This window comes from Chiloscyllium punctatum, chromosome 5 (genome assembly GCF_047496795.1).
Source record: "Chiloscyllium punctatum isolate Juve2018m chromosome 5, sChiPun1.3, whole genome shotgun sequence".
In the NCBI taxonomy this organism is placed as follows: Eukaryota; Metazoa; Chordata; class Chondrichthyes; order Orectolobiformes; family Hemiscylliidae; genus Chiloscyllium; species Chiloscyllium punctatum.
In genome coordinates, this window is record NC_092743.1 from 94,005,487 (window position 1) to 94,032,992 (window position 27,506).

General features: G+C 43.6%; 1 protein-coding gene across 3 annotated transcripts; it reads right to left on the minus strand.

Annotated features, from left to right (window-relative positions):
• Window positions 1-2,365: 2,365 nt before the first annotated feature.
• On the minus strand, window positions 2,366-25,998 carry LOC140477235 (tribbles homolog 2-like). Of its 3 annotated transcripts, none has more exons than XM_072570776.1 (7): window positions 25,826-25,998; window positions 23,649-24,500; window positions 23,495-23,548; window positions 15,807-15,919; window positions 8,260-9,018; window positions 7,320-7,612; window positions 2,366-5,281 (listed from the first exon to the last, which is right to left on the minus strand). In XM_072570776.1, the coding sequence occupies exons 5-7, from the start codon at window positions 8,551-8,553 to the stop codon at window positions 4,786-4,788; spliced, it is 1,083 nt and encodes a 360-aa protein (XP_072426877.1). In that variant the 5' UTR covers window positions 8,554-9,018; window positions 15,807-15,919; window positions 23,495-23,548; window positions 23,649-24,500; window positions 25,826-25,998; the 3' UTR covers window positions 2,366-4,785. The 3 variants fall into 3 exon arrangements, with proteins under 3 accessions (XP_072426877.1, XP_072426878.1, XP_072426879.1); XM_072570777.1 differs by having other exon boundaries at window positions 23,645-24,500; XM_072570778.1 differs by lacking the exon at window positions 25,826-25,998 and having other exon boundaries at window positions 23,649-24,556.
• Between the last annotated feature and the right edge of the window lie 1,508 nt (window positions 25,999-27,506).

The following is a 27,506-nucleotide window of genomic DNA, read 5'->3' on the forward strand; positions in this document are numbered from 1 at the left end:
CTTCTATACCAATAAGCAATTTGATAATCATTTGAAGTTGTACCCGACCATGTTAAAGTTTAAGTATTCAAAGAACTGAGAGTAAAAAGTTCATTTTGGGTCTCCGAGAAATGCATCCACAAAGGAGGGGATCCTTGAAAATTAACCTCATTGAAACCAACCATGGGGGTAGGTGAATTAAGAAGAGCCAGTTCCTCACCTAGGAGCATAACAGTTTGGAGTATCCTATCTGGAACTGTAAAGAATTGGGGAACATCACCCCAGGACCTGGTCATAACAATACATGCGCAATAACTGGGCCAGCTCAACGCAAACACCAGCCAGCACTTCTGGACCAGCAAATAGAGCATTCATCACTTACCGTCTGGTTTAACCATCTGCAATTTTGGTATTAGCGATAGTAGCCTCAAGTGGCAAGATTTGTCGTAACGATATTTAGGATACGATATACGATAACCTGTATTATGACAAATTTATTTTAGATAACTTTTCCACCTTTCCCTAAATCATGGAAGGCTGTTACCTTGAGCTGGTGAGTTGAAAAATAAATGTTAACACTCTGCACTTACAATAACCACTTTCAGGTCAAATGTTATCAACAAACCAATTAAGAATTAAATGTCTGACAATAAGCTTTACCAAACACATGGTGAGTTTGGCCACTGAGTAACTGGCACCTAGTTCCAGGCAGGTCCATTGTTGATCACAAGTATTGTTCACAAGTATATGAACTCAAGAGCCAAATGCACACAGCAGATTAAACACAAAACTCATACTGGGCTCCCCTATCTCCTGCACATTTTTCTGAATGTACATCAGGTATCATTGCTACAAGATGCATCAAACCTGTGAGATTTCATCAAAGCATATTTTCTAGATCGAAAGTGTGATGCTGGAAAAGGACAGCAGGTCAGGCAGCATCCGAGGAGCAGGAGAATCGACATTTTGGGCAAAAGCCCTTCATCAGGAATGAAGGAAACGCCAATTCTCCTGCACCTCGGATGTTGCCTGTCCTGTAGTGCTTTTCCAGCATCACACTCTTGACTCTGATCTCCAGCATTTGCAGTCCTCACTTTCTCCTAGATATTTTCCAATCAACCTGTTTGTGCGTTTTATGACACACTTCTAGAGTATGTGGGATTGAACCTGGCCCTACTGGCTCAAAGGTACGGAAACGATCACTGCACCATAAGAACTGCTCCCTCTACGATCTACACTCAGTTAGCTGATTGTAAGCAGGATTGCATTATGGACCATCTTGACCAACTAGAGTGTAAAATTGATTAAATCCTGATTACTGTTGAATGACCCCTGTAAAGTCATTGATGGGAAAATGGAATTGAGTTGAAATGTGATTCCCCTGTAGTTAAAATATCTGCCAGCACACAATCTGAGCTCCTGAAGTGATACTGGTGTCTTTCGCAAGAAACTTAAGAACGATCGGTGTCCATGGACCACTCTCAAGGAAGGTGTCAACGTGCTCAGGAGTACAGAAATTATTGCAGAATAAACTACAGCAACATCCCAGATTCCTTGTGCAGCCATATTGCCTTCAACAGCTTGGCATTATTTGCTTCACTCCCTTCTTGCCAACATAAATATAAAGAGCTACACTGAGTGGATAAACAAAGAGGTTTTTGATCAGATTCTGAATTAAGTTGCAATGTCACTGCTGTCACACTAGTGATGGCACCTTGTCTGCCAGCATATAAATGAATGTCTCTGGCCTCCCTTTTGGAATTCCTTTTCTATAAAACAGAAAGGTCTGCCTCCTCCTTTAAAAGCTTAGTCATAAGGCGAAACCAAGATATTAATCATGCACAATTAGTGTATGCACACGTATATGAGCTCAAGAGCCAAATGCACACAGCAGATTAAACACAAAACTCATACTGGGCTCCCCTATCTCCTGCACATTTTTCTGAATGTACATCAGGTATCATTGCTACATGATGCATTAAACCTGTGAGATTTCATCAAAGCATCTTCCATGCTAAGTGACCCATTGGAAACTTGCAAAAGCAATCAAGTCCAGAAAGGTTTGGCACATTACTCTGGCTCATTTCATCCAACTCTGCAAAATAGGTATGAAAGGCTGAAAGACCTGCTTCTATTACTCAACTGTTGCACAGGTAAATCTGAACAACATTTGCGAGCTTTACAGCATCTCCAGTAACACCATACAGCATGAACTTCGCAGTCATACTGCACGTGTAAGTTCTTCATAAGTCATCTCCAGCCGATCACTATCAACGACAACAGCGTGGTCCAATTCAATCTTCCAAAACAATTCAGCTGTAAAAGAGAACTTTAATTCATCAAACTCTTACTGCACTTTGATTAATGGAGCACACAGCAGAAACCGTTATTGGTTCAGATATTTTTGCTTTTATTGCTGTAAGATCATTTACATCTGTACATTTTCACATATTTACATTTCTAAAATAGTGTTTCATATTCTTCAGCAGGGCATTGCTGCCAGTTTGGGTTGCATTTCCCAGTAGTTTTATCTTTCTAAACTTGTATCATAGATACTATAAGCTTACCAACCATGAGAGCATCAGTGCAACAGAAAAATGTCACTATCCCTTAAACCTCATGATTTTCTTATAATATTGCTTGTAATAATTCACATTTACACTGATCTTTAACACAACAGCAATACAATATTGTCTGAAAAAAATGCAAGACAAGACACAGATTACCTGTCCACTTTACATGAGGTATTAACAAAACATACACAGTAGTTAATGAAAAATGCAACATCTAACTCAAGCGTGATCTTCCTGCTGTTACCTTTGGCTTCACCCCTGCAGTTGGTGACCTCATTTGAAAATCTGAAAAACTAATTAATGAGTTCTTTAATGGATGCACATTTAGAAAACAATATCTTCAAAATTACTCTCCAAACACAATAATAACAACGGTCACCTTTTAACTGAGGATCAAGTGTGTAACATATTCAGGCATAACTTGGGTGCTTCTGCGATGCTTCACAACAATGAAAATACAGTCAAGGTATTGTTAGTTTGACAACTTTTTAAAGTGGTCATGGGTAATGAGTGCATAACATCAGTGCTTTTTAATCTGCACTTTTTAAACATGTGCCTCCTTATTGGTTCGACAAATGTGCCTTTTAACAGGCTTGCATTTAAAAAGTCCTACTTTGAAGGTTTCTGTGGGGACGTGGCAATATCAGGGAAGTCATTTGTGGTATCATTAACTGTACAGGGGCTCACAGCAGCTCCATCACCTTTTGAAGTGGTAAGCAACATCTAAAAAAGCAATGGCTGTTTTCACAAATGTTAGCTTCATTTGTGTGATGCCTGTACTTTTTTGACTATAACATAGCTCCAAGCCTGATAGTAGTATTTGTCTGGTCTGTAGATCAGAAAAGGTTACTAGAGTTCAGGGTTTACCTGAATACCAGTGGTATAAACCACCACACTCTAGTACAATGTCACGATTACACAGTTAATAACAGATAATTGGGAGTGTGTTAAAAGGCTGTGCCACACTGGGCCAAGAATCCAAATTCTGAAAGTACATTACATCCTCAAACATATCCCCTAAACAATGTTAACTTTTTGTCTAATGCATCTGAGCAACCCTTACATTTCCATTGGTAAATATTACCATCTGATGTTTACCAGGTGCCAATTATTCCCAAATAATTTTTTGTCATCTCGACCAATAAGATTAGCTGTTTGAGTTATTTGATAAGAAGGAAGTTTACAATATTCTGACATTTAATGCAATCATATGGGCTGACAAAAGAAAGTGCTTCACTGAAACATAATGCAATCTTTTATTGTGTTATAATGAATGATCTTGTATGCAGCATGGAATAGTTAACCAAGACAGTAAAATCAGTGGGGCCAGACGACATCAGAAAGCCAAAAGGCACAGCTCAAATGCTATACACATGTCATCTGATTCCTGGCTATTTGTGTAGCTGCCTTGAATGGACATCCTGTCATTTATTAAATAGGTTAACACAATATAGTAATGGTTGCTGTATAATGCATAGCTAGAAAGCACCCTCCATAGGCAGGGTACCCCTCCACATTGCCAAGTTATATTATTGACATTGGTTGGGCACTGTGCTTTGAGTCAGCAATAGAGCTTAATGGTAAGGGCTGTGGTTCGATGCTTGTTAACTACCTCAAAGATTCCAGCGTTGCTGTTGTTCAGTAACGAAGTTCCTTCACTGGGAATAGATGGCCTTGGGCTGTAGTAAGATCATCTCAATCACCAGCTCAACTACAGAGGCCCAAAGGGCAACAGAAGCCTACAGACCATCTCATGTTTGCAAAGAACCTGGACTCAAGAGGGAAGTTGTGCTTTTTTAAAAAGACAACCAATTATATAGAAATTAGCAAAATTCATAACAATTTCAATGTTTCACAAATATAATAAGTTAAAGTGACTGCACTTGCTTCCTTTTAAATAAATCTTCAAATCAATAAATAGATCAGAGGGATGATGTGGTGAATTTTAAACAAAAAACTCCAGAACACAAAACTGAGGTTTTTGGCTGTGTGTCATCTGAATTGGTTTTAAACTGGAGGGTGGGGATGGTGTGTGAAGGTGAGCGTCTCATGTTGCTGGGAAAAATAAACTTGTACCCGAAGGAAGGATTTCAATGCCCATTTCAGACCAGTCCAAATTGGTCTGGGAAAGATCCTTCTGTGGGAGAGGGGGAGTGGGAGCTCAGTCTTTTCTTCGGGCCGGTTGGGATCTGTTTGGCTGAAAAACAGAAGTTTTGCGAGTCTTGCAGGGCGGTCAGCAGAGGAAGGGGCTGCCTTGCTGCGGGTCGCTCTCCAGCTGGGGGACGGTCTGGTCGGAGTTCTGACCCTCCTGCTCGGTCTGCAGCTGCTGGGAGGGGGAGCAGGAGGAGGAGGAGGAGGCGGCGGCTCGGAACCAGGGGTGCAGCAAGATATCCGCGGCGGCCAGTCTCTCCGGGGGCTCCCGTCTCAGCAAACTGCGGATCAGGCACTTGGCTTTGGGCGACACACTCTCCGGGATGCAGAAGTGACCGCGCCGGATTTTACTGAACAAGGCGCCAGGGTCCGAGTCATGGAAAGGGTAGCGTCCCACCAGCAGCGTGTACAGCATGACACCCAGGCTCCAGACATCGGCCGCCTTGCCCGAGTAACAGCCGCTGGTGTTCAGTATCTCCGGGCTCACGTAGGCCGGACATCCGTGCTTATCGGACAGGGAATCGTCCATTCCCCTCAGGATGTGAGCATCCTCCAGGCTCTCCAGCCTCAGCCTGGTCCTGTAGGGGGGGGGGGAAGGAGACACACAGTTCATCATCCGCTGCTGCTGGGAGCGGAGGGTGGGGAACCCTCAGGAGGGAACTGCCGACAGTGTCCCCACTCCCCCCAAACACACACACACACAGACAGTGAACACAAGGTCAAAACCCGCTGACCCAAACTTTAATTAAAATACCCTAATTCCTGTTTTTTTAAAAAATCTGAACTATTAAGTTGGGGGGGGGGGGGGGAATGGAGACAGCTCCATTCTGATTTATATTCGGTTTTAATGTGCAGCCGAAACTGAAAAGACACTTCACAACTCACACCTCCCTGATGATGTCCCAGCTGCAAACACCTTTTGGTTTCAAAGTTTTGAAGCGTTTCGAGGCGGCTTTTCATCTCATTGCGACTACTCCCAATGAAATGGGTTAACGTGCAGATAATTATCTGAATACACCCCCCCCCCCCCTTATTTACGGGCTACCCCTTGAAGGAGGGTACATCGATAGCGGCGATTTACCCTGTGTTATATCTGAACCCGTCAGCCGTGAAAAGGGCAGAACCCTGCAGCTCTCCTGTTTTGTAAAATGGAAAACATGACTCATGCAGCCTGCTGTGTGTATTTTATAGTCCCTTACGACACGGAATCAATCAACACCTGCTTTGACACACAGTCCCTTCAATTGCAAAACCGCCCCGTGTTGCCAAATCTGCAGCACATGATGAACAGAAAAGAAAGGTCGGTTCAAAGCCAGCTGCAAACATGAACAGAGACAAGGAGAACTGCAAATTCACCGCCAACTCGCACCGTTCAGCCAAGGTGTGATATGAAAGAATATTCTCCCTCCCGTCAAAGACATAATCTTAGATTTTGAAATCATGCGGAAATTTGCAGCACAGGATCGGCGTTAGTGTTAGCTCTCTCCCACCCCTTCATCAGCGAAGTCTTGTGTTCCTCTCAAGCTCCTCCGTTTATTGTACATACGCTGTTTGCCCCAGCCACCCCGTGTGCTCGTCATTTATACCATAACCGTGCAAAACGAGTGGAAAGGAAAAATAGAATTACACTTCAGGGAATCACTTTGGCAGCTCGTCTCGCCTAATCTCGGGTTAATTCACTGGGTTAGACTGACACCCCTCACGACTGTTTAATATGCAGGTTAAACGAGGCCATTTGACTCTAAAAAACGCTCCAGGAGCCAGCAGGGAGAGATCTCGGGTGGAAACAAGAAAACCCGTACTAACGTAAAGCTAATAATCAGAGCGGGTGCTCAAAACAGGGAGGTGTTCACTTCAGATCTCTGCTGCAATTTTAAAAGTTGAATATTGCTATTAATAATTTACTTATTTAAAAGTTTGCCGATAGTGCCATTTCAGTAAACCTGCACTTGCCTAACTCCACTCTATAAATGTTTGATAACCTTGTGCAATATGCTCTATTCAGCTGCAATAAATAATTGTTTTGAAACGCGCATTAAACTACCATTTTGCATCGGATTCGGAAATGAAGTCGCACTATTTTACATGATTCAACATCTCCTCCCCCCTCCCCACAAAAAAAGAGTAGCAATGCATTTTCCAAATATGTTGACAAGTTCAACTGAATAAAAGTTGCCAATGTAATGAACAGAATTAGATCAAAGATGTCACGCGCATAATAAGTTATTCCTTTTTAATGTGGCTTTTATGAATTAAAATTCTTTGGACTTAGAACATGAATAAGCAGCTAAGGAACTATGTCAACTGATTTCTCGGTCAAGTTCTGTGAACAGAGATTAAAACGGCATTGAAATCTTTTGAACAGGAAACAGGACAAAGCGGTCCCATTGAACGTGTACAGATGACATGACATATATAGCATGGCCCATTGAGAGAACACACTCACGAATCCTAGTGAATCACTGCAGCTTTAGTTTCAATTCAGACTTGCTTTTCGGGCATTACTCTAGCGAGAGATTGGTCAATTTGATGCAGGGCTCCTTTAAAGGGCATCACCCCACCACTGCTTTGCAACGCGCTGAAGTACCGCTGGCACTGCCCTCTCTCTAAACCCACCTCTGTTCATCAGCGAAGACGAATTTCCTGAGCTTGAGGTCTCGAAGGACTATGCCCGAATCATGGCAATGAGCGACTGAGGAGACAATCTGCTGGAAGAGCCGAGCTGCCTCCTCCTCGCCCAGCCGTTTACAGCTCCTCATGTACAGGTGCATGTCCCCATAGCCCTTCTGCAGAAACACATAGCAGCTCCGCTCCCCCAAGAGAATCTCCTCGATTGCCGTGATGTTCCCGTGGGCTGGGATTTGTAGATATGGTCCGATTTCATCCCTGTAGCGCCGAATGTCAAAAACCTGGCAGGGACAGACACACACTGAATATCAACCTCTGAACAAGCTAGCTCCCGTTTTAATAGCGGTATTGGGGACGACATGCAGACTCAAACTAAACCCGCTCAAAAGCAGCAATAAAAGTTTAATAAAAGCAAAGAAAGCTCTCGTAGAAGGGCTGGAGTCGAGGTATTGAGTGTGTTTCTTTCACCACATGTATTGCCAGTAGAGCCGAATTTCACCAATACTATTTTTAATACAGTGACCTCTATCAGTCTGAACTCAACATGGTGCAAACATATAAAAGTAGATTTCGCCCATCTATTCAGCATTGATATTTTGAAGGTGGGTGGAGAGATTTATCTTGAGGAAAGTAAGCGGCTGCACACTTTGATGGCCACACAGTGGCAGCACCAGTCTGACTGTGCAATCCTACCACTGCATTCAACTGAACTGGGGGAAAAAAAATCAAAAACCTCACAAGTTGCACAAACTCCCAGCCTCTCTCAACACATTCCCCAGAGTCACATCTCCACAAACTGCCCTCCGAGGTTGTGGAAAATGCGTGCATGCACCGCGTACAGAAGTCTCAGCACAAAATTACATACAAAAAAATACACGCAGCGCCCACCCCGATATAATTCGCACCAAAACGATTGCATTTTCCGCACCTTGCACACGAATTCCTCTCCGGTGTGGCTCTCGATGGCCCTGAACACATTTTCTTTGTCTTGCAGGTTTTGCAGCAGGATGTAGTTACCGATCCGAGCCGAGGCCGGAGAGAGGCACGGGCAGCTGTCGGTGGGGCTCGGGGAGCACGGGGATGGGAGGTACCCGCTGTCCGGGGGAGAGTCACTGAGCCGCGGGCACTTGGCGGCCGGCTCGTCGGCTTCCAGCCGCTTCTGCCTCCATCGGCCGCTGCGGAGGATCGGGATGGGGCTCGCCCTCTGCACGTTTAAACTCATTAAAAACAAATAAAAGTCGCTCGGTCTGAGAACCAAGAGGGAATTCGGGTGGGGGAGAAGATTCCAAACAGCAAGGAGGGGGAAAAAAAACCAAAGTTCTTTCTTCTTCCAGAGCGGGGGGAAAGACTCCAATATCCAGAGCGTTAACCAGCCTTTACATTCCTCAGAGAATGAGTTCGCCCATCCGTCTCCACCAACTTCGGAGCTTTGAGGCGGCTCTGCGATGAAATGGGGAGGGTGGTAGGAGGGGGCTCTATCCCCCCCTACTTCTGCTCTTCCCTCACTGAGTTCCCCCAGATCCCAGAATGGCGGCGAGTCCTGGAGAAGATCCCAGCTCGGCTCAGCAGAGGTGCTCACGGGCGCACCGACACGGTCCAAGCGAACGGGTGCATTGCAAACTTTCGCCCGGAGTCCCCCTTGGGGTGACAATGGGATGTAGGCGAAGCTTGGAAGGACAAGTTGGCCCTGTTTGGCAAAAAAAAAGTTGCAGTAACTGGTAGAGAGAGTGTGTGTGTGTGCTGTGTCTCGGTGGAATGCAGGCTGGGTCACAATGTGGCTGAATATAACAGTCTGGGAGATTGCAACATCACTGAGTGAGTGTGAGTCGCCCTAGCTGCAGGAGAGAGGCAGAGTGTTTCACCTGCACCGACACACAAGGTCGCCCTGCCACATTGACGCAATCTGGCACCGCCCGCAAACCTCCAGCCTGTGCAAGCAGCTTATCGACACCGCCTTCACTCGGTCCTCTCTGTCTCAAAACGAAACAAACCCTTTACTGTGCACCCCACCACATGAAAGGCGAGTCTACATTTCAGCAGTTCACAGTTCGACCAGAATTGATCAGTTCAGGTTTTAGGAATACCGGTCCTAAATAATGACGATTGAACGAAAACATGCGATGGTCATGAAGTATTACTAAAAATATCCGCGTTTTATCGGAGGTTTTATTTGAGTGCTTTGCAGATGCACATTTAACCTTTCACATATTACGCTAGATTAATTCGATCCTGTTTCTAAACACAATTCATGACCATCACATGGGCTGCCCTGGATGACGCAAGGATCCAGTTTGGGCAGGCTCTCTTGACGTGGGAACCACGCTCAATCAGCGCCTCCCTCAGGTCACTTCAACAGGGACTCGCGGACACTTCACCCCCTTCCCCTTTCCCTACGAGGCTTGTCGTGACAACACCGTGGAATCAACATAATCGCTTTTCGGCCAAGAAGAAAAACACATTCATGCGCAACCTGCTGTAGCCGTTTGTATTTGATGTGACCAAAACCCTTTTAAGTATTAGGAATCTTTTGTTTTTAATTTCTACTCAATCTTGCATTTATTATCTAATTAAATTGCCAACCAACAAGGAGATATCAGGACAGGTGGCCAAAAGTCTCGGTCAAAGAGATTTTAAGCAGCATATAAACGGCGTAGGTTTCAGCAGCGTATTTCAGAGCTTCTGTAGCTGTGTGTGAGATTATAGATTAAAGCAGCAACAAAGTGCAGTTCCAAGTGATTTTTATACATTGCCACTTAAATATGTTTTATTAAGTATGTTGGAAATTACTTTCAACTAAATATAAAAAATATTATGGAACAATAAGCATAACAATGATATTAAACAGCTCATGGATTTATCAAGTGAATGTTATAATTAACCAATATGATATAGTCCCTAGCTCTTAGCCAGAAGGTCCAGGTTCAAGTCTGGCCTTATCCAGAAATTTGTAATGACATCTTTGTACAGGTTGATTGGAAAATATCAGTATCTGCACGTGCAGGTAAGCTCACAAAAAAAAACAAATTGGAAGTATTGAAGGACTGGAATTCTTGGAGGAATCCAATGCTTTTCAGAAAGGATGGATAAAAATTTCGTTTAAAAGTTGTTCATATTCCAGCCATTCTAATATTTGAACAAATGGATTCAGCCAGTTCATGCTATCAATGCAAGCAATTTTTTGATGGATAATTTCTGTTCCTGAAAATCAGGCATCTGGATTTGGAGTCATAGAGATGTACAGCATAGAAACAGAACCTTTGGCCCGACTCGTCTATGCCAACCAGATATCCTAATTAAATCTAGTCCCATTTGCCAGCATTTGGACCATATCCCTCCAAACCTCTCCTATTCGTATACCCATCCAGATGCCTTTTAAGTGTCATAATTGTACCAGCCTCCACCACTTCTTCTGACAGTTCATTTCATACACGCACCACCGTCTGCATGAAAAAGTTGCCCTTTGGTCCCTATGGATCTTTCCCCTCTCACCTTAAACCTATGCCCTCTGGTTTTGGACTCCCGTACCCGAGGGAAAAGATCGTGAACATTCATCCTATTCATGCCCCTCATGATTTTATAAACCTCTAAGGTCACCCCTCAGCCTCTGATGTTCTAGAGAAAATAGCCCCAGCCTATTCAGCCTCTCTCTACAGCTCAAATACTCCAAACCTGCCAACATCCTTCTAAATCTTCTCTCATCCTTGATCATCTTTGTTCTGTCAAATGGTATGTAATTCCACAACCATTGATAATAGTCGGACCAATGTTCTGTTTAGGCCTTGAAAAGAAGGAAGTAAGTAGATAGTGAACATCTCTGCTTAGTGGAGGCAATAAATAACTTGGGAAAGAATGTTTTCTACTATGGAAGCACTACCAACAACATTATAATTGTGTCACTCTCTATTTAGTGCTTGTTAGGTCATCCAGACAAGCTCAGAGTTTGGAACATTCCAACATTCCATACATTTGTAGGGTTGTCCAGTGGGTGATCAGGGAAATGGCATAAATAATTGTAAATGTCCTGCTTTTCCATGGCAACACTGTCAGAATATGTTGCCAAGTGGCTTCTTTTCCCACTCACATCACTATCCAAAAAGGTCAGGTTACAAATACTACAATCTTCTATCATTGGCTCCCTCTGGCCTACACATTATCTGTCAGTGATATAATCTATAGATGTCACTTCAGTCTTTACATAACTAATAATTCCCTGCTCTACCACTCATTCACTAGCTTTGAGGCAATAGTCACTGCTGTGCTATATGACTGTCAAGTTATGGATGAGCTACAATTTTCTCCAATCTAACACTAACACAATTAAAGTCATACAGTTTATCTCCTGCCAGACTCATGACTTTGATGTTGGTTTTAAATCTTAGACCACCCCACATTTCCCAGCTATTAGCTCAGATGGAAAACAATGTTGTATCACCTTGGGTGTCTAGTTTGATCTCAATCTGAAGGTTAGTCCTTACACTGTTATATCACCAGGTTATTGAGCTTTACTTCTTATCTACCTTTATTTTATTCTCACTGCTATTGCAGTGGTCTCGTGGTCATATTTGTTACTTATACTCAATGTTTCCAGCGTGCTCTTCACCAGTTTTTGGGCAACACCTTCCAGAAATTCAAACTCTTAAAAATAGGATCAAAGAACCCCAAAAGTGCAGAAAGAGGCCATCTGGCCCATCAAGTCTGCACTAACACTCTGAAGAGCATCCAGATCAGACCCAGTCCACCAGATTATCTCTATAACTCCACATTTAATATCTAGCCTGCACACCATGGACACCATCGGGTAATTGAGCATGGACAATCCACCTAACCTACACATCTTTGGACATCCAAACGTTTTGAGCATTAACTCCCATGTACCTATTAATGTTCCCACCTAAGAGACAGAGAGGTATTGTTACATTGCATAAGGAGATCATTTGGCCCAAAGGCACATGGGGTAGTTGCCTTCATTAGCTGAGACATAGAATACAAGAGCAGAGAGGGTATAACTAGAACTACATAAAATGTTGATTAGGCCACACTGCGTACTGCATTCAGTTCTGGTCACCAGATTAGAGGAAGGATGAGATTGCATTAGAGAGGGGGCAGAGGAGATATACTAGGATATTGCCTGGGCTGGAGTGTTTGAGCTATTAGGGAAGATTGGATAGGCTGGAATTGCTTTCCTTACAACTGCAAAGTTTGAGAGGGGACCTGGCATAGGTGCATAAGATTATGAGAGGCAAAATTACAATGGACACAAAGGCACATTTACAATTGGTGCAGGGGATCAACAACCAGAGAGTATTGATTTAAGTTAAGAGATAAGAGAGAATTGAGAATACACTTTTTCCAGAAGGTGATGAGAGTCCAGGGCTCATTACCTAAAAGAATGGTCTAGTCAGAAACTCTCGCAATATTTAAGCAGTATTTTGATATTCAGTTGTGTACCATAGCCTCCAGGGCTGCAAGCCAATAGCTGGGAAACAGGATCAGTGCGGTCAGATCGTTGTTGCTTGGTGTGGACATGATGGACCAATTGGTCTCCTTCTGCGCTATAAATATGTATGAGTGTCTGTACAGCTTCTCTAAGTATCTTGACTTAGGGTCAAATTCCTGATTTTTCCCCATTGCCCTGCACACTGTTTACATTTAAATAATCTAATAGCATTTTGAATGCCTCAATAAAATCTCTCTCCACCACACTTCCAGGTAGTGCATTCCAGACTTGAACCACTGGCTCTGTGAAAACATATTTTTTTCATTTGACAGTTGCTTTTTTATTACAAACTTTATAACTGTCCCCTCTAGTTGTCAATCCTTTCACAAGGGGAAAATGTTTCTCTCTATTCACAATGTTCAACTTCTCACAATTTTGAAAAGTTGTAGGATATCTGCCTTCAGCCTTCTCCTCTCCAAGGAAGACAATCCCAACATCTCTAATCCACCCTCATAACTGAAGTTTCTGATCCCTGGAAACATTCCCATAAATGTCTTCTATAGTCTATTGACTGCATTCACATCCTTCCCAAAGCTTCCCAAATCTAGAACTGTACCTTGTACTCCAGATTAGCTCACAACAATTGTCCCATATAGCGTCAGCATAATCTTCCTGTATTCTATGCTACAATTAATGAGGCCTAGAATATTGTATGTTTTATTAAAAACTCACCCCACCTTTCTTGCCATCTTTAATGTACATACACCCAGATCTTGGTGCTCTTGCAACCCTTTAGAATAGTACTTTTTATTTTATACTGTCTCTCCATGTTCTTTGTGTCAAAGTGCATCACAACACAATTTTCCACATGGACCTTCATTTTCTATCTATCTACTGCAACAACCTGTCAATTCTTTCAAAAGTTCTGTATAGTTCTTTTCCAAGTTTACAATTCTCCAAAGCTCTGTGTCACCTGCAAATTTAAAATTATTCCCTCAGCACCAAGTTCTAGATAATTTATGTATATGTCAGAAAAAGCGAAGTACTGATATCCAACCCCTCCACTAAAAGCTTTCTTCCAACCATTGCTGTCTGTTTCCTAGCCCTCAGCCAATTTTGCATCCACTTTCTACTTACCATCTAATTCCACGCCTATCACTTTTTCCTCACAAGTCTGTGTGGCAACTATGAAAGAAAGCTGGAAAAGTAAAATAAAAAAAGAGAGAAAGGGGCAAAAAAGCAAAAAGTTGAGAACTAGAACAGAGGCAAAGAGGAAGACATCAGATGATTGAGAAAAGGTTCCAGACAGAGGGGTTTCAGAATAATTTGGACAACTTGAGTGACTGGGTAAATGTATTGCAGATAAAGTATAATGTGTATAATGTGAGATTATCCACTTTGTTAGCAAAAACAGGAATACATTAGCAGCTTAATCATGACAGATTGGAAAAGGGAGAGGCACAATAAGACCTGGGTATCCTTGTATGCCAATCACTGAGAGTAAGCATACAAGTGCAGCAGCCGGTGAAGGAAGTAAATGTTATATTGGCCTTCATAGCGGGGAGGATTTGAGTACAGGAGCAGGGACATCTTGCTGCAATTGTGCAGGGCCTTGGTGGGATACTGTGTGCAGTTTTTGACTCCTTATCTGAGGAAGGATGTTTTGGCTATTGAATTAATGCAATGAAGGTCTACCAGACTGATTTCTGGGATGGCAAGATAGACATATGAAGAGAGATCAGTTAGGACAATATTCATACCTTCTTTCATTTTCAGGGCATGGCACAGTGGCTCAGTGGTTAGCACTACTGCCTCACAGCATCAGGGTCCCAGGTTCAATTCAAGCCTCGGACGACTGTCTTGTGTGGTGTTTGCACATTCTGTGTCAGCATGGGTTTTCTCCGGGTGCTCCGGTTTCTTCCCACGATCCAAAGATGGGCAGGCCAGGTGAATTGGCCATGCCAAATTGCCCCATTGTATTAGGTGCATTAGTCAGAGGGAAATGGGTCTGGGTGGGTTACTCTACGGAGGGTCGGTGTGGACTTGTTGGGCCGAAGGGCCTGTTTCCACACTGTAGGGAATCTAATCTATATTCACTGGAATTTAAAGAAATAGTTGGGGGTGGGGAAAATCTCATAAAAAATATAAAATTCTCACAGAATTAGACATGGTAAATATTGGAAGGATGTCCCTGATTGCTGGGCAGTCGAAAACCAAGGGTCACAGTTTAAGAATCCAAGTGGTCCATTTAGGACTGAGATGAGGAGAAATTCTTTCATCCAGAGAATGGTGGGCCAATGGAATTCTCTGCTACAGAAAGCGATTGCTGCCAAAACACTGAATGTTTTCAAGAGGGAGTTAGATGTAGTTCTTAGGGATAAAGGGATCAAAGGGTGTGGGGAGAAAGGAGGAAAAGGTTACTGATTTGGATAATCAGCCACAATCATATTGAATGGTAGAGCTGGCCTGAACGGCTGAGTGACCTAATCATGCTCGTATTTTCTATGTTAGAATACAGACAGTCTCTGACTTATGACTTCACAAGACAGCCCTATGATTTGTAGGTGGTAATTTATCTGTAAAAGATATAAATTAACCAAACTCTGTATCAATGCAATGGAATTTAAATTGTCAGTGAGTTGTGGCTTTACTTAGCCTAAACAAACTTCTGCTCCACAAGTAGAATCACTTTCCTTATGATTAGATTCAAATTTTTGAATCATTTTATCGTGGAGTTTTCTGGGTGTCCTGGTGGGGTCAGTACTTCGCGCACATTTTTCCATTTTGTTTTACAGGGGAGGAAAAACAGGAAGCAAAATAAAACTGAAACTTTCAATATAACCTCCTCTGGGGGGGAGGCAATGGCCTAGTGACATTGTTGCTGGACTATTAGTCCAGAGACCCATGTAATGGGTTTGGATTCAATTTTTGAAAAATGGAATGAAGAGTCTCACGATGAGTATGAATTCATTGTTGATTGTCGGAAAATTCCATCCAGTTCACTAATGTCCTTTAGGGAAAGAAAATGTCATTCTTACCTGGTTTGGCCTACGCGTGACTCCAGACCACAGCAATGTGGTTCACTCTTAATTGTCCTCTGAGCAATTAGAGATGGGAAATAAATGTTGGCCGAGCCAATGACACCCTCATCCTGTGAATGAATGAATAAAAAACAAAATAGTGCTTATCATCTCAAATTAATGTATGTTGGTCATGGAAACCTGGACCTTTTCCAGCTTAGTCATTCCCAAGAAAATGATTGACATTAAATACAGTAAGTCTCATGATAACAGCATGAAGAACAGAATATAATCTAGGGCATATCATAGGTCATTTTTTTTTACCCACAATAAAATGATCAAATAAAGACTGCAATGGCTTTATCTTTCAACCAAGATACTTAAAACATTAAAGCAACATAAACAATGTGACAGTGTTTTAAGCACTTTGGTCTTGTTATATTAAAACTGCTGTACAAACGCAAGATGCTATTTCTGTGATTACTGTTTAAAATGTAACGTAATTTAAAACAAATAATTGAGGATGTGAAATTGACCTCAAAGCTCAGGCTAAATAAAGTAATATTTTTCTTCCAAAAATATACTTTATTTATGAAATTTGTAGAGGTGCAGCTCAAAGCCTTTGAAATCGTATAGAACAGAAAATGAGACAACATTCAACTGTTCTCCATACAGCACTCTGAAGTGTATCATTATAATTGCATTACCCTTGAGATTTACAAAATAAATTCCATGTCTGGCATGCAGCCCGAGGGCAAAACATTTCAAATTAAATATTATAAAAAGTGCAATAGAATTCACGCTTTCTCCATCCAGTATGATGTGCTCTGTGTGTCTGAATACAATTTCAAAATTCTTGATATTTTCAATATACATTCCATGTCAGGTATACAGTGAATGGGTTATAAAATTATAATCTTGCTCAAATTCATACTTAAATGGTTATGAAAAAAGGTCGGCGTTGATATTGGCTTTGAAACCCTTCATGGTGAAAAAACTAATTGATTCTCAATGGGCTAGGTTTTTCTGCTTGGTTCCCGATCCCAATGCTGGCCTCATTTCTAATTTGGTTGGGATATCAGTTGTGATGTTTTTCGGAGGTGGCCAATTTAAAAGGTGCCTTTTAAATTAGCCCCATTCAACTAAGGACATTGAGAGACCAGAAAACCAAAGAGGCTGGATCAGAGGTCCACCATGATGTCCAGTCAGCAGCCCCAGCAGGAGAGGTGGGAGATTACCAATATAGGTAATCAAATGGGAGGGCACTCCAAGATGGCGGTGTGTTCTGAAAAATTACTAAAGCTGTATGGCCCTAACTGCCCCTTCAGTGTCGAGGGGGAATCCTTTTCTCAGGATAGCCTGTTGACACGGCTTGTGGTCTTTTGATACCCGTGTTACAGAGGTGGGGAAGCTTAACAAAATCCTCAATGAACTCATGATTTGTTGCTTGGAGGCAAACACCTGGTTTTGGATGGGCTTTGGCCTCAGTGTTGAGAGTGTGTTGCTGGAAAAACACAGCAGTGCATCTCCTCAGCAGCATCTGAGGAGCAGGAGAATCGATGTTTCGGGCTGGAGCCCTTCATCAGGCCTCAGTGTGCTGACCATCCAAAAGTGGGAAGGTTCCTGGTGGCAGTGACAATTTACCCTCAAGTAGGAATTTAATTGATCCCTAATTAACTACTTGTTACTGCCAGGCACATAGCTGGTACCAGTTAATGCCCTTCTCCAAGCTGATTCCTTGAAAGCTTGATGGCATCAGAGATATTCTTTGACTTAGCTCCTCATCATGTTTCCAAACCCAACTCTTTGGACCTGGAAAATTCAGCCTTTTAATCCCTAATTTATCTTGAATTATTTATAGCTTAATACTGGCAAAGAAAAATAGATAAGATCAGTCAAGATTTGTTGGTTGTCTGTTTTAGACGAGTGGATGAAATGTTTATACGGATGAAACTTGGGCACTGTCTGACCCTAGGTTCCTCTCACCATGGAGATTTTGGCACAGCTCCCTCCCAGTTTGACATATTCCACTTACAATTTTGGTCTGGTCATGTCAATGATGCAACTTTGTCAATGTTATTGTTTTTGACTGGCTGGAATTCAAAGCTTTAAGTGAATTTTCAGCCAACTACACCAATTTTTTAGAATTAGCTCCAAAGTACATAACTTGAAATAACCAGCAGTGGGCAAAGACAGCAGAACAGGTCATTGACAGGAGGCTCACACTACAGGTCTGGCTGCAAGGCCAGTAGTAGTTTAAGGACATGAGGATTGAAAAGGTAATATTTCTTAACAGATTTATTGATCTCTACTTAACCTCACAATATCTTTTGATATAGCATGCATAATATTGCCCTGTCCTGATTACTGACACTCCCCTGCAATCACTAAGACATGCTTCATTCCAGTCTCTTTGGCTCCTAAAGCCACACTCTCCACCTTTTAATTTTCTCATTATTGCTGACTTCAGGTCCTTACGCCTGTACTACGCTTTATGTGCTGAAACCACAACTTAGACTTGACTGTTTCATCCTTAAAAAAATCCCACTAACACTTCAACACTAACATAAACTGGCAATTGTTAATATGAATTAATTGAAGACAGTCGCAAAGTGTGACACTGGAACAGAACAGCAAGTCGGGCAGCATCCGAGGAGCAGGGAATTGACATTTCGGGCATATGCCCTTCATCAGGAATATTGGCAGGAAGAGGGCTGAGAGATAAATAGGAGGGTGGGAATGGGGCTGGAAGGTGTGGGGGGAGGTGGCTGAGAAGGCGATAGGTGGGTGGTGATTGTGATAGGCCAACGGGGAAGGTGGAGCAGATAATTGGGAAGGAAGATGGATAGGTAGGATAATTCAAGAGGGCAATGCCGAGATGGATCAGGGATGAGATGGGGGGGGAAAAGGGAGATTTGGAAACTAGAGAAGTCGATTTAATGCCGTGTGGTTGAAGGGTCCCAAGGTTCTTCTTCCGGTTGTTGGATGGCTTGGATTTGGCAGTGGAGGACGTCCAGGACTTGCACGTCCTTGGTGGTGTGGAAGGGGGACTTGAAGTGGTTGGCCTCAGGGCGGTGGGGTTGTTTTGTGCGTGTGTCCCAGAGATGTTCGCTGAAATGCTCTGCGAGTTGGTGTCCTGTCTCCCCGATGTGGAGGAGATCACATCGAGAGCAACGGATACAGCAGATGAGGTGGGTGGATGCGCAGGAAAATCACTGCTGGATGTGAAAAGATCCTTTGGGGCCTTGGACGGAGGTGAGGGGGGAGGTGTGGGTGCAGGTTTTACACTTCTTGCAATGGCAAGGGAAGGTGTCAGGTGTGGGGGCCGTGGACCTAACAAGGGAGTTGTGGAGGGAATGGCCTCTGCAGAATGAGGATAGAGGTAGGGAGGAAAATATACCTCTGATGGTGGAGTCTGATTCTAGATGGCAGAAATGGCGGATGATAATGCGTTGTATCCGGAGATTAGTCAGGTGGAAGGTGAGGACCAGGGGGTTCTATCCTTGTTGCAGTTGGAGGGGTAGGGTTCAAGGGCAGAGGTGCGGCAAGTGGAGGAAATGCACTGGAGGGTATTGTTGATCACATGGGAGGGGAAATTGTCATCCTTGAAATAGGAGGCCATCTGTGATGTCCTGGAATGGAATTGCTCCTCCTGGGAGCAGATACGGTGGAGGTGGAGGAATTGGGAGTAAGGGATCAAACGTTTACAGGAGGAGGTGTGGACCAAGTAGCTGTGGGAGTCGGTGGGTTTGAAATAGATGTCTGTGTTGAGTTGGTCGGAGTGATCCAGAAAGGGGGGTGAGATATCGGAGATGGTCCAGGTGAACTTAAGGTCAAGATGGAAGGTGTTGGTGAAGTTGATGAATTGTTCAACCTCCTCGCAGGAGCATAAGGTGGCGCTGATACAGTCATCCACGTTGCAGAGGAAAAGATGGGGCATGGTGCCAGTGTAACTGAGGAAGATGGACTATTTCACGTATCCTATGAAGAGGCAGGCATAGCTGGAGCCCATGTGGTCTGAAGGAAGTGGGAGGATTCAAAGGAGAAGTTGTTGAGGGGGATGACAAGTTCCACGAATCAAACGAGTGTGTCGGTGGAGGGGTACTGGTTGGGTTGGCAGAAGAGGAAAAAGATAGAGGGCTTGGAGGCCTTGGCCGTGATAGATGGATGTGCACAAGGAACGGATGTCCATGGTGAAGATGAGGTGTTGGGAGCTAGGGAAATGAAAGTCATGGAGGAGGTAGACCACGTAGGTAGTGTCCCAAATGTATGCGGAGAGTTCCTCAACCAAGGGGGCCAGGACAGAATCAAGATGTGAAGAGAGAAGTTCACTGGACAGGAGCAGGCGGAGACAATAGGTCAATTGGGACAGTCAGGTTTGTACATTTTGGGTCAGAGATAGAATTGGGTGGTGCAGGGTTGCGCAACAAGGAGGTTGGAGGCTGTGGATGGAGAATCGCCGGTTCCTTTGCAGGTCTGGGAGGGTGTCACCCTGAGCTGGGGCAGGGCTGGTTGCAGGGAGAGTAGTTGCCATCACATGGCTGCAACAATGGAGAGGTGGATCCAGAGGGAGAATGGTTTCTGAAGGCTTTGGATTTGCAGATCCACCCACCTCATCTACTTGATTCGTTGCTCTCTATGTGGTCTCCTCCACATCAGGAAGACAGGATGCCAACTCGCAGAGCATTTCAGGGAACATCTCTGGGACACATGCACCAAAACACTCCACCGTCCTGTGGCTGACCACTTCAACTCCCCCAAGGACATGCAAATACTGGGCCTGCTCCACCACCAAATCCAAGCCACCTGACATATGGAGGAAGAACGCCTCATCTTCTGCTTTGGGACCCTTCAACTACATGGCATTAACATCAACTTCACCAGCTTCCAAATCTCCCTTTCCCCCACCTTATCCCAGATCCAACCCCCCAACTTGGCACTGCCATCTTGACCTGGCCTACCCATCATCATCCTTCCCACCCATCTGCTCCACCCTCCCCACCAACCTATTATAAACACCGATCATCTGCATCTACCTATTGCCTTCCCAGCTACCTTCTCCCCAGCCTGAGCCCCCACCTTCCTATTTATTTTTCAGTCCCCTTCCTCCCCCACATTCCTGATGAAGGGCTTAGGCCCGAAAAGTTGACTCTCCTGTTCATCAGATGCTGCCTGACCTGATGTGCTTTTCGACTATCTGATTCTCTAGCATCTGCAGTCCCCAGCTTCTCCATCAATTGAAGATAATAAGGTGAGAGCATCCATTTACCTCCTCTCTCATGGAGGAGAATATAATAGATTGAACAGATTTTAAGAATACATCAGTGGTGAGACTGGAAAATGCATGTTGCAAACTTTTCAACCATTTTACATTCTGACCTTTCCCAGGGAATTAGCACCTTCACATATTACACTATGCACAAAGAAATACAGCTTCCAGTAACCAAACAAAGAGCAACTGGGGACAGAAACTGAGCAAGAGTAGCATGAATAAAAACACAGCATCACTTGGCCTGTAAAGCAGCAACATCAGAAATCACTAGAGGCTACGGTTCTGCACTGGGAGATTCACTAAGCACTAAAGTGCAGGAGCATGGGCTCTCTGGAATAGAATGGGTGAGAAAGCAGCTTACCAGAGTGCCAGTTTTCAGACAAGTTCTATTGCAGAGTGCATAGATTAAAACCTTGAAACCTTACTATCAGAACGAGTGACCATAATAGTTGCTGTTTTAATGAATACAGTCGACCATTCAGTGAATGTTTTATGTTTAAATACAGTGACTGTAAAATGCACAGGTTCACCCCATGTAATTGAGAGAAAAGCATTATACTTATTGCATTTAAGACCCAAACAAGTTCAAGTATACACACGTTACAAAGTGAGAGGGCTAATAAGTGGTTTTAGAAGTCCAGTAAAAGTAGACGGTAGACGACTCCACCTCCACTGTATCTGCTCCCAGGAGGACCAGTTCCACCACAGAACACACCAGATGGCCTCCTTCTTTAGAGACCGCAATTTCCCTTCCCATGTGGTTAAAGATGTCCTCCAATGCTTCTCGCCCACATCCCGCCCTTCCACCCTCAAACCCCATCCCTCCAACCATAACAGGACAGAACCCCCTTGGTGCTCACCTTCCATCCTACCAACCTTCGCATTAACCACATCATCCAACGACATTTCCGCCACCTCCAAACAGACCCCACCACCCATTTCCGCCTTCCGCAAAGACCATTCCCTCCGTGACTACCTGGTCAGGTCCACGCGCCCCCCCCCCCCGCAACCCACCCTCCCATCCTGGCACCTTCCCCTGCCACCGCAGGAACTGCAAAACCTGCGCCCACACCTCCTCCCTCACCTCCATCCAAGGCCCTAAAGGAGCCTTCCACATCCAAAGTTTTACCTGCACATCCACCAATATCATTTATTGTATCCGTTGCTCCCGATGCGGTCTCCTCTACATTGGGGAGACTGGACGCCTCCTAGTAGAGTGCTTTAGGGAACATCTCCGGGACACCCACACCAATCAACCCCACTATCCTGTGGCCAAACATTTCAACTTCCCCTCCCACTCTGCCAAGGACATGCAGGTGCTGGGCCTGCTCCACCGCTGCTCCCTCACCATGCGACGCCTGGAGGAAGAACGCCTCATCTTCCACCTTGGAACACTTCAACCCCAGGGCATCAATGTGGATTACACCAGTTTCCTCATTTCCCCTTCCCCCACCTCACCCCAGCTCTAACCTTGCAGCTCAGCACCATTCCCATGACCTGTCCTACCTGCCTATCCTCCTTTCCACATATCCACTCCATCCTCCTCTCTGACCTATCACCTCCATCCCCACCCCCATTCACCTATTGTACTCTATGCTACATTCTCCCCACCCCCCTCTCATTTATCTCTCCACTCTGCAGGCTCCCTGCCTCTATTCCTAATGAAGGGCTTTTGCCTGAAACGTCGATTTTCCTGATCCTTGGATGCTGCCTAACCTGCTAAGCTTTTCGAGCACCACTCTAATCTAAGTCTCAGATTTCTGACTTGCATGATTTCAAACTAAAGTCAACATTGAGATCACAGAATCACCAAAATGTAATGGGGCAAAGGAGATCATTTGGCCCATTGTGTTTTTAGCAGCTCGTTGAATGAGAATCATTACCTAGTGTCAATCTCCTGCTTTTTCCCCATACCTTTGCACATTATTTGTATCCAAATAATAATTTATTGCTCTCTTGAATGCCTCAATTGGACCTGCCTCCTCCATACTTGCAGGCAGTGCATTCCATAACCCAACTACTCGCTCAGAGAAAAAGCTCTACCACATTTCACCATTGCTTCTTTTGTAGATCATGTTAAATCTATGCTCTCCTGATCTAGTTCCTTTTACGAGTGTTAACAGTTTCTCCCTATCTACACTATCCAGCCTGCTCATGATTTTGAAAACCTCTATCAGATCTCTTAGCCTTTTTCTCTCTGAAGGGAACAGTTCCAACTTCTGTAATTTATCTTCATAGCTGAAGATTCTCATTCCTAGAACCACTCTTGTGATTGACTCCTGCACTCTCTCCAATGAATGCAAATCTTTCCCACTATGTGGCATCCACAATTGTACACAATACTCCAACTGAGGTCTAATAATTGTCTTATATAATTCAATATCACCTCCTTGCTCTAGTGCTCTATGTCCTCTAAATGAAGCCAACTACTTACCGCTCTCTAATAGTCCTGCAATTTCTGATGATCTGTGCACCTGTCTTTCCATTCCTGCAAGATTTAAAGATGTTGATGGACAATTTATCATTCCTTCTGGAAAGGAGTACAAAACAATCATGCTTACATCCAGGTAGAAACCTTATTTACTTGCCAGTTGTGGTCTCTTAGCCAGTGGCATAGTGAGGTAGTGGTTTTCCTTCTTAAACAGTTTGTGGTGATTCTTGACAGAGTCAGCACAGCATACCTTGTGCCCAATATTATACTGGGCAGGTTGGGGAAATGGGTGGATGCTTCCTTCCCAAGCAGCAGCCTTTATGGGGGCATCTCAATGTCCTCCTACAAAGACAGTGTATCTGCTACAGCTTAGAATGAGCCTCTGGCATCTCAGTTCTGGAACTCTTCTTCCTCAAAAGGTGGCAGGAGCAGAGTCTTTGAACATTTTTAAGGCAGAGTGGGTAGATTTTTGATAAGCAAGGTGAGGTGGGGAAAGGTTATGTGGGTTATCAGCAATGTAGAGAGATGCCATGATTATATTGAATGGAGCCGAGTAACCTACTCCAAGTTTGTGTGCATTTGTGCGGATTGGCGGCCCGTAACAGCTTTGTAGCCACAGACAATACTGAGCGTGACTGGACATTGGCACAAATTCCTACTGCACCAGATGCCATTGCGCAGTTCTGATGTAAGCTCATTGACCTGGAACATTAACTCTTGTTTTTCTCCCTCCACAGATGTTGTCTGACCAAGCTTAACGATTCCAATGTTTTGGTTTCGGGTCATTGATCCCCTGACTGTTGATGCGCAGCTTCCTCATGAAACGCTCTATATTGACACCTACAGGTACGAAGTTCTACTCCAGAGGCTTTGTAACCCGCCCTGTCTCTTGCGCCTTTGGCCTCCTTTCTCCACTTCTGTGCTGCAGTGTCGCTTCAGCTGGTGTGGCTGCTTCAATGGCTATCCAAGTAGCGTCTTGATATTTCCCACGATTATTACAGCGACAGAACTAAAACAATGCAGAAGAAAGTCAGCTCTGCAACGGATCAGTAGCATCAACACTTACTAAATTCACCCAAAAGCCCCACAAAATGGCTCCAACGGCCATCCCCAACCACACCTCCCACCACTTCCACATACGCCCAAAATGACTACACAGAACTTTACGTATAAATGTTAATGAGATGCAGCTTGCTTCTGGGTAAACACACCTCTCTCTCCCCTCTATTTCTTTTGATTGGTTTTAAAAGCAATGTATTAAATGCTCCCAAACATCCATTAACGCACACAAACAGTTAAACTATCCTGCCCCCACTTAATCATTTTAACATGCCCAGCTCTCATTTCAGGCAGTTTGCAAAGGGCTTTCTTTCGGTAGCAAGTTTGAAATGGATAACCCAAAGTGCCAATGGTAGTTGCAAGTTTACTTGCAGCCTGACAACCGCGAAAAACAATGTCTGCTTTACTAACCCTTTTGCTCTTTTAACTTTTGGACCATTGGCGGAGCGAAGGAATCCAATTCTGGTGGAAACGGAAAAGGAGCATCGAATGCTTGGCTGGGGCCTGTTTACAATCTGGGGCTGAGAGGGATGAGCCGAGTTTGATCAACAGCAACTAACTTCACTAACCATGAACATTTTTACCCAGCAAATTTGGTCACTTTCAAACCCGCTCTTCCTCGCGCAGCTGGAGAAAGCACATACTTATATATTTTGTAATATATCTGTTCAAATATGTTATTGTGCACACTTCAAACTGTACCTCCTGTTTCAGCATTAGGGACACTACCACTACACAAAGCCTATATCGTGCCGTGACGATGTGAGACACGTTTACAATTGCTCACTGAAAATGGCATTACGTTTCAAATTAGGCATTTATAAATCTGAGGGTAGAGACTTTGACATATTGTAGCTTCATGTACAATGACAGATAAGGATGACCACATGGATTGACGTCAAAAAAGTCTTCGCAAGAGAGTCCATCCTCATGCTTACATCAATGAACATGCCCCAGTATCTGCTCACTCTCACGGTATGGGGAATGCAAAACCATTTACAATACTGGTTGATCTGCATTCACATTACAGGAGAGGTTTGCTGTTGTTGCAGGTTTGTGCAATGCTTTGGTAATTAATAGGTCTGCCCCAAATAGTTCTAGTAATAAGTCATTCTGACTAACCTAATCTTTCTCATTGCATTTAAAAACAGTTAATGATTTTTGGGGGGATTTACTGTAGAAGTGTTGCAATCCTTAATAAACAAGATGTAAAGAGCAATCTATTTAAAGGAGCACTATTTCATCCCAATGTTGGCTCCCTGATCAATGGAGTACCTGGCCAAAATATGCTCCAGAGTTTAGTTTCAATAGCCGGTCTTGGCAGAGTCAGAAGATTTCATTTTCAGATGCGAGGCTCCAAGTGCGCTCCGACAGAATTAAACGCCAATAATCTATTTCCAGAATGACATCTCTATTGAAAGGATCGATGCCTGAATGCTGGCCAAAGAAAGGAACACTTAGGTGTGGAAAATCCCCTCTACCAAGTCAGTTGTCTCGGCCTTAAATAAAATCATGCATAAACATCAGCAACTTTGCTAAGTTAAATTCCAATGTTCACGAAATCGTACTTCACCATTAGTTATTACCATCACAAAAAGAGAAATCTGGTGGGGGAACTGGCTGGGGAGTGCGAGTATTGTTGCTGCTATCCTGAAACACCAGACGGATGAGCAGAATTTTAGCTCAACAAAAAGCGTGCAACTTTTTTCCTGAAAATATTTTAAAATGTTGACTTAAATATTATAGAACAAGATTAATTACTTTTCTAGTCATAGGTTTGTAAAGTAATTGTAGAACAGTGCAGTAAATCATCTTTAAATAGTACCTTTTTCTGTGACATACCATACTAAATGACAACAGCAGTTCATAGGAGAATGCATTTCATGATTTTCGCCACAACTCAGTCGAAAGTCAACCCCGCAGCAACAGCCATTACAAGACCACATTGTGAGCTGCGTAATCTTCACTAATTTATAGATGTTGCCCTAATTAGCAAAAGCCAATCTGCCTACATGGAACAGACTTTGGCGCTGACATTAGGATATTCTTTTCTCGTGTATGACTGAAGTGTTACTTGCCTTTTTAAGACACCCATAGAATAATTGGAAGCATGAAGCAGATACTATGTTTCAAGAAGTCTTTTTTTCAAATTGTTTGTTAGATAATCGAAGATGTAAACCAGATCTTTATACTGAAAAGGAGGGAGTGAGTTTAAAATAAATCATCCAGTTACTGATACTGAGAAATGCCAACAATTACTTTATAATTTGGCTCAATTTCCAAGTATCAAAGATAGTTTTTTTTCTCTCTAATTTACAAAAGTTTAATTTAACATTTACACTTTACACAGCTTGAGAATACATTTCAGCAGACTTTGGGTATCGCAGACTGAAGACTCATAGCTTCCAATGTCATTCCATCTGTGAAACATTTCTTCAAAACATAAAAGAATGCCTGAAAGATTAGGCTGCCAACTGCTTGGAGAGATCACAAGAAACAAGACCACCAAGACTGGAAGAGGCCTATTGTATAAATAAGGAGTTGTAGTTCAACTCCATGGGCGGCACGGTGGTTAGCACTGCTGCCTCACAGCGCCAGAGACTCAGGTTCAATCCCCGCCTCAGGCGACTGACTGTGTGAAGTTTGCACATTCTCCCCGTGTCTGCGTGGGTTTCCTCCCACAGTCTAAAGATGTGCAGGTTATGGGTGGGTTGCGCTTCGGCCAGGCGGTGTGGACTTGTTGGGCCGAAGGGTCGGTTGCCACACTGTAAGTAATCTAATCCGTGGGCAGTGGCAGTGAATGTTCAAGACCTATAAGGTGCAGTTAAACTTTCAAGGAACAGGGGTCACTGAATTTAAGATTGGAATAATTCATTTTACACCCGTTAGAGGGGAAATAAAGCATGAAAACAAAATACAAACAGCGGAAGAAGGATACAAATACGGAAACCACAAA